The following is a 14,968-nucleotide window of genomic DNA, read 5'->3' as shown; positions in this document are numbered from 1 at the left end:
CTCTCTAGGCAATCTCATTCAATGTCTGAGGATAAAAATCTTTAAAAAAAACACACACCCGAAGTGGAGCCTAGTAGTGTTCTGTCCTCCTCGCCTCCGTCTGAACGATGGCTTAATTAGCCGGCTCTTATCAGCTCTGGCAGCAAAAGAGCCGGCGTATGCCAGGAGCCCTTGTTAGCTGCCAAGACACTGGTGAGTCACAACCTTCAGTCTAGTCAATCAGTGGATTTGCTTGTTACAAAGAGACACACCAGCTCTTGCTGCCTTTTATATCCTGTGGGGTGTGGCTCCATGACTCAGCACTTCCTAGGCCTGCCCCTCCCCTGCTTCTGTTGTTCCTGCCTCTCCTGCCTATGAAACCTAGGGTCCAGCCAGGCCTGATTGCCATCAGCTGGGTCTGAAGGCGTGGCCTGGGGGGGGGAAGAGTCAGGGGATGGAGGCCTCGTTATCTCTTCCACCTGGCCTGCTTCTGGCTCCTGGAGTTGATCCAGGGAGGCCGGTGCTTCCGAGGTAAATCCTGACGGCCCTTCCCCCTCACTGTCCAAGTCACCTTCTGGCAGCAGGCCCGGCTCCTAGTCACTTTCTGGCAGTAGGCCCGGCTCCAAGGCACTTTTGGGCATGGGGCCAGGTTCAGGGGCGGGAGCCACAACAAGTAGGTTTAGATGTTTCGTAAGCTTAGAGTGTTCTCTTATTTGTTAGCTTTCGAAAGCTGATTTATACAGGTAATCCTTGACTTATGACCACAAGTGAGCCCAACGTTTCCGTGGCAAAGTCAAGACTTTTGCTAGGTGAACTTTGCTCCATTTTACGACTTTGCTTGTTAGGCAAAGAAGCTTCTTGGATGAGAAGCGAAAAAACATCTTCAAGGAAAAACCAGGGAAGTCCCGCTGTCCCGTTTCGAGACAGAAGGCTTCAAGGAAGCCTGGATAAACAAATAGACCTTTGGACTTCGAAGAAAAAGGGGGAGGTGAAAACATTCTAACTCCGTGTGGCTTCCTCTTGCAGATATTATTCTCCTGGCCGTCTGGACTATGCTAGCCCTCGGAGGGATCACGGTTCAGTTGCGCCGAGAAAGACATGAGGCGCCTTTCCCGCCACACCCGTACCGGTTATGGAAGCGGGAGAGAGAGCGCAGGGTCACCAACGTCTTGGATCCCAGCCACCACGTCCCTCCCTTGAGAGAGCGGATCCACAATAAGCTGTCGCAGATCAAGGACCTTTTTCAGAAAGAGCAGGCGTCAGGCGAAAGAACCCCGCTACTCTTATGAACGTATGGATTTCACGGATGGGAAGTGGATGGACCCATTTGTGGGACGGGGCGTGGAAGCCAAGGATGTTCTCCGTGGTCTTTCCTACCTCCCATCGAACGGGAAAAGAATCCACGGTCGTCCAAGACGAATCTACTTGTATTTTATTTCCAAGTGCTGTGGCAGCCAAGGAACTTTTTGTCTGTAATTTTAATCTTTGATAGAAAAAAAAAATGTGTAAAAGTTATTGGGTGGGGGGCAGGAAGGGTAGAATAGAAAGGTAAGATGATTAATCCAGGGGTCTCCAACCTTGGCCACTTTAAGACTTGTGGTCTTCAAATCCCAGAATCCCTCAGCCAGCTTTGCTGGGAGTTGAAGTCCACAAGTCTTAAAGTGGCCATGGTTGGAGACCCTTGGATTAAATCGATTGTGCAAGTTTAAAACTTCAGAGCCCTGAGACAGAAAATGATAATTTCAGATTCATGGGCCTGTCACAGTCCCAAAAGTTCCTTTCAGGGGAAATTTAGTTTCTGAACAGGATGAGCAAAGTTTTGGGGAAGGGAAAAATAATAATAATAATTGTGGCCTTTGTAACTCTTAGGGATTAACTTGGATGATCAGTGCTAGTAAATAACAGGTTCCAATGGTCAAGCAGCACTAAAAAAATGGAATTTTCCTTGGATTGTGTTTACTGGTTGTGCGTGACAAATATTTCGATTTTGAGATATGGAAGAAGGGGGTGGGTTTTCTCAAAGCCTGTCGCAAAACTCTGCGTTTTTTTTTTTTATAAAAAAAATAGGCTAAAAAAGTGCATAATCTCTGGAATCCCGTGCTTTTTTTTTTTTTTAAAAAAAAGAAAGAATAACCACGTAATATTATCTACTGCATTTTAACAGTAGTCCATTTTGGACTGCTGTTTGTTTAGAATTAATTGGCTCTAAAATATTTTTTTTCTCTCGTATTATTTTTATAAGATAAAAAAACTAGTACGTTGAAGCCTCTTTTGATAGTCTGGTTGAAAAAATATATTTAAAAAAAAAGCCCACGAAGTCGATTTATTTCTTACAGTAAGCAGAAGGTATTTGGCAACCTGCTGTACGAGGGACAAGATTGTCTTTAATCATTTCATGCTGTTTCTCTTTATCTCCTGTGGTTTATATTCAGCTTTAGGGAAACCAAGTCCTTTTCAAATTGAGCATACCTAGGTAGGTTAGTTGTGTAGATCCAAATCCCTAATTATTTTACCTCTGATTTTTCAGAGATCATTTCTGCATTTTGGAGACCGAAGAAGTGATCCAGGGCAAGAGAGCTGCTCAATTTTAATTTATTACGGAGGGGAAAAAAAAAAACACATGTAAATGACTCGAGTTATATTCCGACCTTGTTCAGTTGTGAAAATGTATTGAGAAATTCCATTTTTTTAAAAATTGGGGGTTTATGATGTTTCTAAACTGTGGAACGAAGTTCCCAAATCTTCTGAAGGTATGGAGCTTAAATTTTCCTGAGATAAAATTTTCCTTCTTTTTCCCAGTTGTGTAAAACTATTCCTGGTTTGAGTAGGCCTACAGATTTAATGGTAGCCTTTAAATGCTTCGCCCCCCCCACCCTCTTACTGCAGATGGGCAATGTTTACAAGATGATGAAACTTAATTTTTTTCATCTCCCTTTTCTGTTTTAAAACTATTTGTTGCGTTGATCGTTTCTTAGGCTGTTGATTCATGTTGAAACTCCACGTAATTGAGAACAGGGATTGGAAGACAAGTGTCTAGAAATGAGTCAAATAGCACAAATTGCAGTGATTTTTCCATCCAGCCAAAAGTTGTATTTTTCAAGTGAGAAAATAAGTGCCTAGCGAAGCCAGCCAGGCCTGTTATATCTTCCGTTCAAGGGATAAGTGATACACCTTCTATTTTTCTTGCTGCAGAAAAGAAGCAATTTATTGCTTTGCTAACTCACCCTTTGTGTCCACATAGGAGGCAGATAAGAGGCTGCAGAACAGACTGTGCTGCAGCTGTATTGTACGTGTCAGATAGTCCTGAAAAAAAATAATGTAAATTTTCAGACCGCTTATCTAAGCTGTGTCTTTCTGCCGCCTTATGGTCTGAAAGTTCAGCTGATGGCAGTGACGGGTTGGCAGTTTTTGAAGATCTAAAGCCATTCTGGTATTTGACCTTCAAAAAGTGTAAACCTGAAATCATTGTAAATGCGAGCAGTAGATTTGATAAAGGGGTATGTCCCTAATCTGTAGCAGCTATTCATAGGTCAGCTGCATTTTAAGGTTGAAAAGTAAAGATAATCAATATGCCTCCAAGCAGTTTCATACTGCAGGCTACTTTTTAGTGCTGAGACGAATTGCCAGGTCTGATGGCATGGTACTCAGGAATCAAAACAATTAGCTATTTTTAACGTGCTATAATTGACAATATAATAAATAAAACAAATCCCTTTTTATAATAAACATGAAGTTTAAAATGGAAGTGAGAGCTGAGTGGTTTTTCTTTCACAGTGCGGTCCTTATCTTGCCTTTTAGCTACAAAGACTTAATGTTTTCCAGTCCAGAAGAAGAGCGGAGTATTTAATGCCACCTCGATATTCCAAAGGAGCCACAGAAATAAAAGTGGCTATTTGACTCCTTTGGGTTTTATTTAGGAAAAACCTCCGTGGTTGGACAAATGTATAAAAGGGCTCTAACTGGCATCAGGTCTCTTAACATACCTACAACGGCCACAGCGGTGTGTGCTGCTCTTTCTACTTTGTGCACTAAGCAGGGAAGGACCTAACCAGCATTCAAGGTACAAGAGAAGATCCTGATTATTTTGCCTGGCCTCCCAAAGGCAAGACTTCATATTCCATTACCAAATTTCCAAGAACCTTTCTACAACGAACAGTGGTCCTTGAATGTGTGAAGACCAAACCAGCGAGGCTCTGAGTGTGTTTCCTGACTGATAAACCAGATACCACAGAAGAGTCAGGGTTACATTTTGCACTGTCTAGTAAGGGAAGGGGGAGGCCAAGGCAAGGTTCACCAACAGGATCCCAAGGCCGCCTATCAACAGGTGAGGGTACAAGATTTGTATTGCTCCTTCACATTTTTTGCTGCTGAAAATCAGGAAGGCTCCGGGAAGCCACAAAATTATAGGTGAAGGTTTTATGTAACATTTGAGCTTAGCTCGGGAGGGGCATTACTAGGTGAATGTTGAAATGGCAAAAGTTGAAATCTACCATAATCGTGAGATTGCTTACCTTTAGAAAACAGCAAGCACATACCGTGTTTCCTTGAAAATAAGACTTATATATTTATAAGTCTTATATATATTTTGCCTTATATATATTTTTTGAACCCTGAAATAAGCGCTTGGCCTTATTGCCATGCACTCAAAAGTCCAATTGGGCTTATTATCAGGGGAGGTCTTATTTTTGGGGAAAACAGGGGTTAGGTTCATGAGAATTATGTCATTTGCTGAACTGCTCTCTAGTTAGTGGATCACTAGCACCCCAAGCTCAGAGAGCACCAAGGGCCCTTTTTTTTTTTACCCTGAGCTATGAATATTCTCCTTTTATCAGAACTGTAAATTGCTTTGTTTGAAAAACTGAATAATTATGATCGAAGGAATCTGATAGTCACTTTGTAGACTTTTCTGTTATGTAATTTCCCCCCCCCCATACTTAGATTGACAAGTCCGACTGTAATTGGCATTGATTTATCCTTTTATCTTCCAACTGCTTCTATCAGCTTGTATTAGTTTCTTGCAGTCCAATCCAATAGAAAAACTTAATTCTTATTAAGAATTAAGATTGTGCCCAACAAGAAAAAGGACTGGATTTGATCAACTATTACTACATATTCTTGGGATTTTCTTCAGTGACGATAACAGCTATGAGAGACAGAATTTCATTTCTCCAACACTTAACTGTTGAAACATCTACCCAATCTGGTTTACTGGTAAAAAATAAGTTTACTGTACAGATTGCATTCTCACCAATAAGGTCATTTCAAGCATTTGCAATACAAAAATGAGATAGAAAATGGCCATGCCACACAAGAGGAAAAGTAGATGGAAGGAAGGTACATCCCTTGACAAATTAAGGTTTCAACTAGATGACTACAGTAAGTTACACATACAAGTTGTTTTTCAAGCATGCTTCCATAAATAATTCTTGGTGAGCTAATGACATCTATTTCACAAACTTGAAAGTTTCCACATTTACATAGTAAGGTTCTGAGGAAGACTGCATTTTGACAGTGCTGTATCAAGTGCACAACAGATAGTTTTTACTTTACACACCAAATATCAAGAAAATAATTTTTTGTTAACTCCTATTTACAAACATATTTTAGAATTTACAAAGGGGGATACATATCTGAGAAATTCTTATCTAGAGAAGGAAAACGTTATACAAATTCTTGTGCTCAGCCTAATAGATCTTTTGTCTACAGTTTGCTTTGTAAAGTTAGAGTTCACCTCTCTAAGCAAAAATTATGAATAAATTCCTTTTTACTGAGGTATTTAATGAACTGGGTATAGATATAAACATCTGAATATTGAAATTAGCAATATATTTTGAGCAGCTTGTTTTTGAAAAATATTGGCATTAATATAAATAAGCTGTGGAAATATTTTAAGACTGGAATGCCAGATAATAAAAATTATCTAGGAGTATGTCTAGAGTTCAGCTAAAGGTATTTTTTGGCTAAATATGCACTATAATGTTTGAATGAACTACTATGCTAAAAATATTTACCAATAAAAGCATAATAGTAGGTCACAGTTTAAAATTAGAATTAAATAATTGCAGAATAGAACTATGATTCTCCCCAGCCAGCATAATAAAATCACTGGTAAACTCTTAATGAGCTTAACAAAACTTCTGGGAACAATTTGGAAAAAACAGGATAACGACATGCAAATTTCACCTGAAACTGTACCACCACCAAGTATTATTCCAAACAAATTTGAGAATTTAATACATTTCCCTTCCATTTTTAATTTTATGTATATTCCTCGAATAAGTGGGAAATAATTTCAGTTCAACTAATTAGTGTTAAGTGGTCTATAAATGACTAACTGAGGCCTACTTTTTTAGCCAGGCTCCCTGAAGACTAGAATCTCTGCTTACAAAAATGCATTTGATCATTTTCAAAAAGTTTCAGCTTATCAAGACATATGTACCTGTTTTTCCATGTCGTTATGTTAGAACTATGATTTATTTGCCAGATGGCTGCCCCTCATATACAAAAACAGCAGCTCTCGGTGTATTCTGAAAAGTTGCTTATTAAAATCTAAGGTTAAGGTTTACTCTTAAAGAGAGGACCCTTAATTCCGAAGTACCTTTCGTGCCTGGAGGCAAATTAGGAAAGAAACTATCCTGTTTCTTCTTTCAACTGGTAGATAATCAACTTCCTGATAAGTCATTCTGTAAATTCTGGGATAGCTTTCCAAAAAAGAGCTACGATATTTTGTTGGCTAGGAGTAAAAGAAGGATAAAGGCATCTAAACCCATTGTGCGCATGGAACCCCGCTGAACCCCATTGCTTTTAGCTATCGTCATGAAGCGTTTCCCATCCCTTAATTGGAAGTTGTCTCCAAAAATATTCTATAAAACTCTTGAGCATTTCATAAGCATTTTTTTTAATTCACAGGATATCTCACACGAAAGCACAGATGAACCTCAAGTTATTTACATACAAGTTAATGACTTATCTTGACTTACTGAAAGGTAAGAAAAAGTTCTTGCATGTTTATGCTAACTAAAACATGATGTGGAATCTATTAAATTTCATAGGGATCTAAACAGATTTTTCTTTTGTAATTTTACTATAATATTTCCCTTCAGTTACTGGTTGTAAAAGAATATATTTCAGAAATACCCCAGTGTGCAAAAGTTCCCTTAACTTTTATTGCTTACTGACTGGTCTTAACACATCCTATTAGTCCCTAAGTTTTGAGAAGAGCTAAAAATACTTAACATTAACAACAAATGTCAGCAAATTTCTCACCAGCCCCATCATTTTCCTTATGAAATTATCTTTTTAAAAAGGTGCTGTTATTCTTGTGGAATTATTTATATTTAAAAATGAAGTTCCTGCCCATATGAAAGAATTTCAAGTGTTACACTAGCAATGCACTAAAACCGAATTCTTACAAAACAACCCCTCAAATTTAGGAAAGCAACAGATTTAAAAACATCAGCAATACAGTGACTGTGTCCTGGAGTAGATCAATTACTGTATATGACTGTGCTTTGAATATTTTCCTCCACCAATCGCTGAGTATTATATTCTATACGTGGTGTAAAAGAATCAACCGGATTTAGGATATATTAATTTCTCAATGCCCATTAGAAAATCTCTGCTTTGATACTTCTTGCTGTTACGACCAGACCGTGTTCATGAGAGCTTTAATTTTTTCTCAGGCTCAAGTCACTGTTTGTTACTAGTGCTGACAGAGATGTACTTTCTGAGGCATCTTCCTTAAGATTCAGGAACGATTCTCTGGTTATCTGCAGTATTTCTCTCAGTCCTTTGTTTTCCTGCTGTAAGCAACAAAACAATGCTTTTAAAGCGGCACGGCAAAGAATGAAAATGCTCTTCCCCTTCCCAGCACTAAGTTGTTGTTTCTTTTTCCTTAATGGCTTCTATAATCTTTCATCCAGGTTATCTCCACATTCTTCTACAATTCCGTCCCTTGAGGTGGTTGATGTCCCATCCTTGAATACCAGAGCACCAGCGCACTGATGCACCCAAGCTAAGTGTCTTTTACTAGAGGAGTTACTCATTAGAGGCCACTAGGGCACAAAGATTTTCATAGGAAGATTTTGGTTTTTTCAAGCATACAGAAAAGTACTAAAATTAAAGACTAGGCAGAAGATATACTTTTCTTTGATTTGAAAGTCTGACTTCTCTCATTCTCACTGTAAGGGATGGGGAAAACAAAAGGACCTTGTAAACTGGTTGAAGCAACAGCAGTCTACCGGTATACAATGCAAAATACAGATAGTCCTTGACTTACAACAGTTTGTTTAGTGACTGTTCAGTTACAATGACAATGAAAAATGTGATTTACGACCTTTCAGTTATGATTTTTGCAACATCTCCATGATTCGATTCATGATTCATCTCAATTCAGCCGCTTGGCAACTGGTGCATATTTATGGCCGCTACTGTGTTCCAAGGCCATTGATCCCTTTTTGCAACCTTCTGACAAGCAAAGTCAATGGGGAAGCCCGATTCACTTAAAAACCATGTTACTAACTTAACAACTGCAGTGATGGACTTAACAACTGTAGCAAGAAAGGTCATAAAATGGAGCAAAGCTCACTTAACAACTGTCTCGCTTAGCAACAGAAATTTTGGGCTCAGTTGTGGTCATAAGTCAAGGACTACCTGTAGTTCTTCAGTTCCTCTGGAATTCAACCGGGACTTGGGAATGGGATGCAGAGGTAAATGTGAACAAATGGTGCTTTTACTCAGGAACTGAACAGAAGTTAACAAGAACAGCATTTCTTCTGGCCACTCTGAGCAAATAAATTGAGACTCTGAACATCTATCTTTTAAAACAAATATTTAATTTTAAACTAGAAGCTACTGCTCATTATACAATGGGAACCCAGCTGTGTATAATGAATTTGTAAAACAACAACTTCCAGATTACCCAGAGCAATTTATCTTCAGATAGGTATGCGACTTTATAATTCTTATCTTAAGAATTCTTTGAATTTACTAGTTTAAAAATACTGTATTTGTTTTCCCAGAGTTTAAATCCTACCTCAAGCTGAAAAATACGTTCTTGTTCTTTGCAACCCTGCTGCTCATCAATTTCAATGGCTTTCCTCATTACTGCTGCCATTTCCGTGATTTGGTCCACGTGTACTTGCAATTCCTAGATCAAGAGTAAAGTAACATTAATAAAGGACAATACTTTGTTTTAAAATACCTCCTAAATGCTGTTTTACTGTTACAACAGATTGGCTTCATAATCATAATTGTTATAACCAATAAACAAAACTAGTTTAATTTTTGGTTAAGTCTATTTCCTCCACAATAAGAGCTTTGTAATAAATAGTTTTCAAGTCATTACATTATTCTTTGTAAATCAAATATTAGTTATGGTCACAGATCAAAATTACCTACAACATATTGAGTGGTGTGGATTTGAATTTCCAGAGTTCCTAGCAATGGCCATGCTGGTGGAAAACTCTGGGAGTTCATGTCTATACAGTACATCTCTAAAGCTTTATAGAAACCATGGTTGAATATCATTTTGTTGCTGTGACTCACCCAGAGGTGACATGGGAGGCAATACAAATCAAATGAGATCAGTCAATGTTTTGTTACCTTCAATTGAGATTTTAAAGTATTTATTGGCTAATAAGAAATCCAGGCCCATGTGTATATAATCGTTAAGGAGATCTACCAGGAGGGATGATATTATTTCAGAGTGCCATGTCTGGTACAAGGGATAGCTCCACAAAGCAGAGAATATTGATTTAACTACAAGTAGTAATAATAATAATAATAACAGAGTTGGAAGGACCTTAGAGGTCTTCTAGTCCAACCCCGTGCCCAGGCAGGAAACCCTACACCACTTCAGACAAATGGTTATCCAACATCTTCTTAAAAACTTCCAGTGTTGGAGCATTCACAACTTCTGCAGGCAAGTTGTTCCACTTCGAACTAAGGAGAAATTTCCTGAAAGATAGAACAATCAATTTGTTCTATCTTTCAGGAAATTTCTCCTTAGTTCGAAGTTGCTTCTCTCCTTGATTAGTTTCCACCCATTGCTTCTTCTTCTGCCCTCAGGTGCTTTGGAAAATAGCTTGATTCCCTCTTCTTTGTATAGTCCACGACTTACAACAGTTCCTTTAGTGACCATTCAAAGTTACAACGGCCACTGAAAAAAGTGACTTATAATCATTTTTCACACTTACAACTTTTGTAGCATTCCCATGCTCAAGTGATCAAAATTTAGATGCTTGGCAACTGATTTGTACTTATGACGGTTGCAGTTTCCCAAGGTCATGTGAACCCCTTTTGTGACCTTCTGATGAGCAAAATCAATGGGAAGTCAGATTCACTCAACAACTGTATTCCCAACTGCAGTGATTCACTTAAAAACTGTGGCAAGAAAGGTTATAAAATGGGGCAAAACATACTTAAAAACTGTTTCGCTTAACGACAGAAATTTTGAGCTCAAGTTGAGGACTACCTGTACTTCCTTAACAAAGGGCCAGATTTGACTTTGCAAATCTTTGTCACTGCCATTTTGCCAGTCAAGAATGTAAAATCTGATTTGTGTGTTGTTTTGTACCAAATAAAATCTGTAGTACCCAGAGTAAAGCCCAGGGCCAGAAGAGATTTACACAAACGTTAAGGGCCTGCTACCTTGGAGTGCTGTTCCTTTAACTTCATTATTATACCCGGATCGTCTTTTTTGCTGGCCATGAGCAATCTAAACATCTGTTCTCTATATTTGCTCATTATTAGCTCCAAGGCACACTGATGTTCTTCGAGAGACGTTCGCAGTTCTGTCAGAAAACACAGCAAATATTTCTATTTATTTATTAAATTTATATACAATTTAACCATACTTAAATACACCCCCCCTTCTACTTGAGAAATAGAATCAAGTAGAGTCTTGGTTGCCTTTAAGTATCTCATGAAGGAAAAATTTCTATCTGTGCAGATAATTCAAATACTGTGAAATATATCAGCAATTTCCAAAGTTTTTATTTATTTGGACTACTATTTCTTCATCATGAAAAGCCCTTATATGGCACCATGCAAGAAAACAGTTTTAAGTATTTTGCAGCCCAAGATATGGCTGATGGAAGTAGAAAGGGTTATTGAAAATGCAGCTATTTCTATTAATTAGAATAACATCCCTAATAACCTCTGGCAAAAAGGCTGCCATTTAAATTTATAAAGTATTACATTACAAAAATGTTTGTAAAGCAAATTACATTGTGAATAATAATGCAATGTCCAGATGTTTATTATTCAGATCTAAACCCCAAGATGCTTGACTGAATTTAAAAGGACATATTTTTTTTTGATCCTCTGCTGCTGCTGAGGGGGCTCATGAAAAATACCTGGCTTCCTTAAAGAGGGCCAAGAGCAAGCATAATAATTTTCCTGCTTTTGGCTCCAAATGCTGCATGCTTCCAATGCCGTGTTAGGAAAGATGCAATAAAATGTATACAGAATTATATTATTACATTACTTCACTCTCTGCTCCCAACACACACACATACTAAAGCACCAGAAGTTGGAAATTATTGCAACAGATGCTTCAGATATTTTACTGGCTTATGCACACATCATAATAGAAAGATGGACTGATGTAAACTATTAAGTAATTGGCTATCCTAATAAAGCATGCTAAATTTTAAAGAGAAATCTTGGGCTAGTTTGATAGTAAACAGGACTCTTCTTAAACTGAACACTTATTAACCTTTATTTTCTTGTTGTAGTTCTCTGATCTGTCTGTTTTCCTGCTGGATACCTAAAACCAAGGAAGACCGAGGCCTATGTCTTGCTACTTCGTTAAGTTCTTGAATTTCTTCCTGGTACTGAAATTATAAAATAGACAGAATGGCAAAAAATTATCAGATATGTGGTATTAAAAACAAAGATGAATTTCAATTTCAAAATCAGACATTTTAATACAGTATAATTAGTATTATGAATCCATAAAAACTTTGTTTTTATATTTTTCAAATGTGAATTTAGAAGCTGAACACTTTGAACAACCATAAAATACAGAATATTTGTAATAAAATTCAATTTCAGTAAAATTGAACTCATTAAAATGCTGCTATCCGAAGTTACCTGTGAAAACATAAACAGACTGCAATCATATTACAAATTGTTCTGTTTGCTGCAAATATTAAAAATATTGCAGCAGCTTTAAAAACACCAAATTTATCAGTGCATAGGTAAATATTGTAATATTGCTTAAATGCAAAAAAAAAGTCTACAACTTAACACATTCATCTGGCACCTTCTCTAATTAAGAGGTGGACAGCAGGTTTTAATGGTACCATTTCAGATCTTGGAGAACAGGTTTTAACTGATTTTGGATTACGTTATGCTATGCATTGCTGTTCATGTTTACATTCTTGGTTCATAGTAAGAACTATGAAAATCTAAGAGTTGAGCAATAAAATGTAAAACAAGTTCCATTTTGAAAGCAAATACATGAGGATTTATAAAATTATGTATATATTAATTGAACTAATCCATTTTCAAATTTCAAGCTTTTTCCTCCTCTTAAAAAGTGAAATACCATTTTTAATTGTAATGCTCATGCGAGAAAGATAATTTAATATCTTATAGCCTTACCAAAATAAAAAAAAATGTAGAACTAAGCTTTTTGCACTTTTAAGTCTGCACATTTTAAAATACCATAATGAAGCAGTCAGTTTCTGAATAATAATTAAGAGAGAAGAGAAACCTGTTTCATTGCTTCCACTCGTTTGTTGAGATCCGTAGTTTGTTCAATGAGAGCTTCTGCTGCAGTGTCATGCTCTCTTAGTCGCTCCACTAACGCTTTGGCATCAGCTAGGGCCTTCTCAATTGTGCAACTCATTTCTAAAAATTAAAAAAAAAGATAATGTTATACAGTATCAGCTACCCTTCCACTTTGTCCAAGTTTGTAAGAAGCAGCAGTTGCCTGGCATCCTGAACATGCAGACTAAATGAAGTATGAAAATGTGTGAGTCTTCTTCCTTTTGTTAATGTCACTGAAGGTTGATTTTATCCTTTACTATTCTATAGTACATCTTGATACAATACAGTAGACTTCTGTACAGGATTGCCTTAATTTATATCACTTGTGAATCAAAGCTTGGAAATGATATTGCCATGCTTCCAATCTGTATGTTGTGTATTTTGAGCAGAATATTAACTGTCATCCTGGATATTCTGAAACTTATCATTTTGGGAGACCTTTTAATTTTTGAAACAGTATTGTAGAAGTATCTAAGGCCTCCTGGTAACCCCAATAAATAAATAAAAAATGATGCATACACCCACATACATTACATGATACAGGGACATGACTAATAGTGTATTGATTAATTATGCATATCCCCATACATTATATGACACAGGGACATGACCAATAATTAATTGATTAATTATGCATATATCCACATGTATTGTAAGACACAGGGACATGAACAATAATTAATTAATTAATTGTGCATCTCCCCACATATGACACAGAGCCATGAACAATAAGTAATTATGCATATATCCACATATATTGTAAGACACAGGGACATGAACAATAATTAGTTAATTAATTAATTATGTATCTCCATATATGACACAGGGACATGACCAATAATTAATGTATTGATTAATTATGCATATACACTCCCCACATATATGACACAGGGGCATGAATTAATTATGCATATATCCACATATATTGTAAGACACAGGGACATGAACAATAATTAGTTAATTAATTAATTATGTATCTCCATATATGACACAGGGACATGACCAATAATTAATTGGTCATTAATTAATAATTAATAATTAATGTATTGATTAATTATGCATATACACTCCCCACATATATGACACAGGGGCATGAATTAATTATGCATATATCCACATGTATTGTAAGACACAGGGACATGAACAATAATTAGTTAATTAATTAATTATGTATCTCCATATATGACACAGGGACATGACCAATAATTAATGCACTGGCTTCCTGTGGCCTTCCGGGTGCGCTTCAAGGTTTTGGTGACCACCTTTAAAGCGCTCCATGGCATTGGGCCGGGTTATTTACGGGACCGCCTACTGCGACCGAATACCTCCCACCGTCCCGTGCGCTCTCACAGAGAGGGTCTCCTCAGGGTGCCGTCAGCGAGGCAATGTCGTCTGGCGGCGCCCAGGGGAAGGGCCTTCTCTGTGGGGGCTCCCACCCTCTGGAACGATCTACCCCCCGGACTTCGTCAGCTTTCGGACCTTCGGACCTTCCGCCGCGGGCTTAAAACATACTTATTTAATTTTGCAGGACTGAGCTAGATTTTAAATTTTGGGTTTTAAATTGGGTTTTATTTCTATTTTTTAATTGGACGGGCTTTAGAATAAGTTTTTTAAATGTTTTATATTGTATTTATATTCTATTTATCTGTTTTTAGTGCCTGTAAACCGCCCTGAGTCCCTTGGGAGATAGGGCGGTATATAAATATGATTAAATAAATAAATAAAATAAATAAATAAAATTATGCATATACACTCCCCACATATATGACACAGGGGCATGAATTAATTATGCATATATCCACATTTATTGTATGACAGGGACATGACCATTAATTAATTAATTATGCACCTCCCCACATATATGACACAGGGACATGGCCATTAATTAATTAATTATCCATATATCCACATACATTGTAGGACACAGGGACATGACCATTAATTAATTAATTAATTGTGCATATCTCCACATATGAGAGATCCACATGGCCAACAAATAAATAAATAAGCGACTACTCACATCTCCACATACATTAATGCGACAAAGGGACATGACCAATAATTAACTAAGTTAACTAATTATGCATATCCCCACATATATGACGACACAGGGACATGACGAATAAATAAATAAATAAATAAATTGACGCCTATATTCCCATCCCCACATCTATATGATACGACACGACACAGGGGCTCCCCACAGGCAGGG

The 14,968-nt window shown here is 37.3% G+C and overlaps 2 protein-coding genes across 5 annotated transcripts in view; one reads left to right on the top strand and one right to left on the bottom strand.

The window, feature by feature from the left end:
• Positions 1 to 3,724, top strand: part of TM7SF3 (transmembrane 7 superfamily member 3) — a 33,479-nt gene extending 29,755 nt beyond the window's left edge. For both annotated transcript variants that reach the window (XM_058189793.1, XM_058189792.1), the window contains exon 12: positions 1,006 to 3,724. In XM_058189793.1, coding sequence (XP_058045776.1) covers positions 1,006 to 1,268 — 263 coding nt within the window. In that variant the 3' untranslated portion in view covers positions 1,269 to 3,724. The remainder of the gene's footprint in view (positions 1 to 1,005) is intronic.
• Positions 3,147 to 14,968, bottom strand: part of FGFR1OP2 (FGFR1 oncogene partner 2) — a 12,407-nt gene continuing 585 nt past the window's right edge. Inside the window, exons 2-6 of one of the 3 annotated variants that reach the window (XM_058189796.1) lie at positions 12,701 to 12,837; positions 11,699 to 11,816; positions 10,630 to 10,772; positions 9,014 to 9,127; positions 3,147 to 3,282 (exon numbers count right to left, since the gene is read on the bottom strand). In XM_058189796.1, the coding sequence (XP_058045779.1) occupies positions 3,184 to 3,282; positions 9,014 to 9,127; positions 10,630 to 10,772; positions 11,699 to 11,816; positions 12,701 to 12,835 (609 nt within the window). In that variant the 5' untranslated portion in view covers positions 12,836 to 12,837 and the 3' untranslated portion in view covers positions 3,147 to 3,183. Of the gene's footprint in view, positions 3,283 to 6,853; positions 7,782 to 9,013; positions 9,128 to 10,629; positions 10,773 to 11,698; positions 11,817 to 12,700; positions 12,838 to 14,968 lie in introns of those variants that run through there. The other 2 variants (XM_058189795.1, XM_058189794.1) reach the window with 2 other exon arrangements.

This window comes from Ahaetulla prasina, chromosome 7, assembly GCF_028640845.1.
Source record: "Ahaetulla prasina isolate Xishuangbanna chromosome 7, ASM2864084v1, whole genome shotgun sequence".
NCBI lineage: Eukaryota > Metazoa > Chordata > Lepidosauria > Squamata > Colubridae > Ahaetulla > Ahaetulla prasina.
The sequence above is the reverse complement of the archived record's forward strand: the minus strand, read 5'-3'. Positions and strand labels throughout refer to the sequence as shown.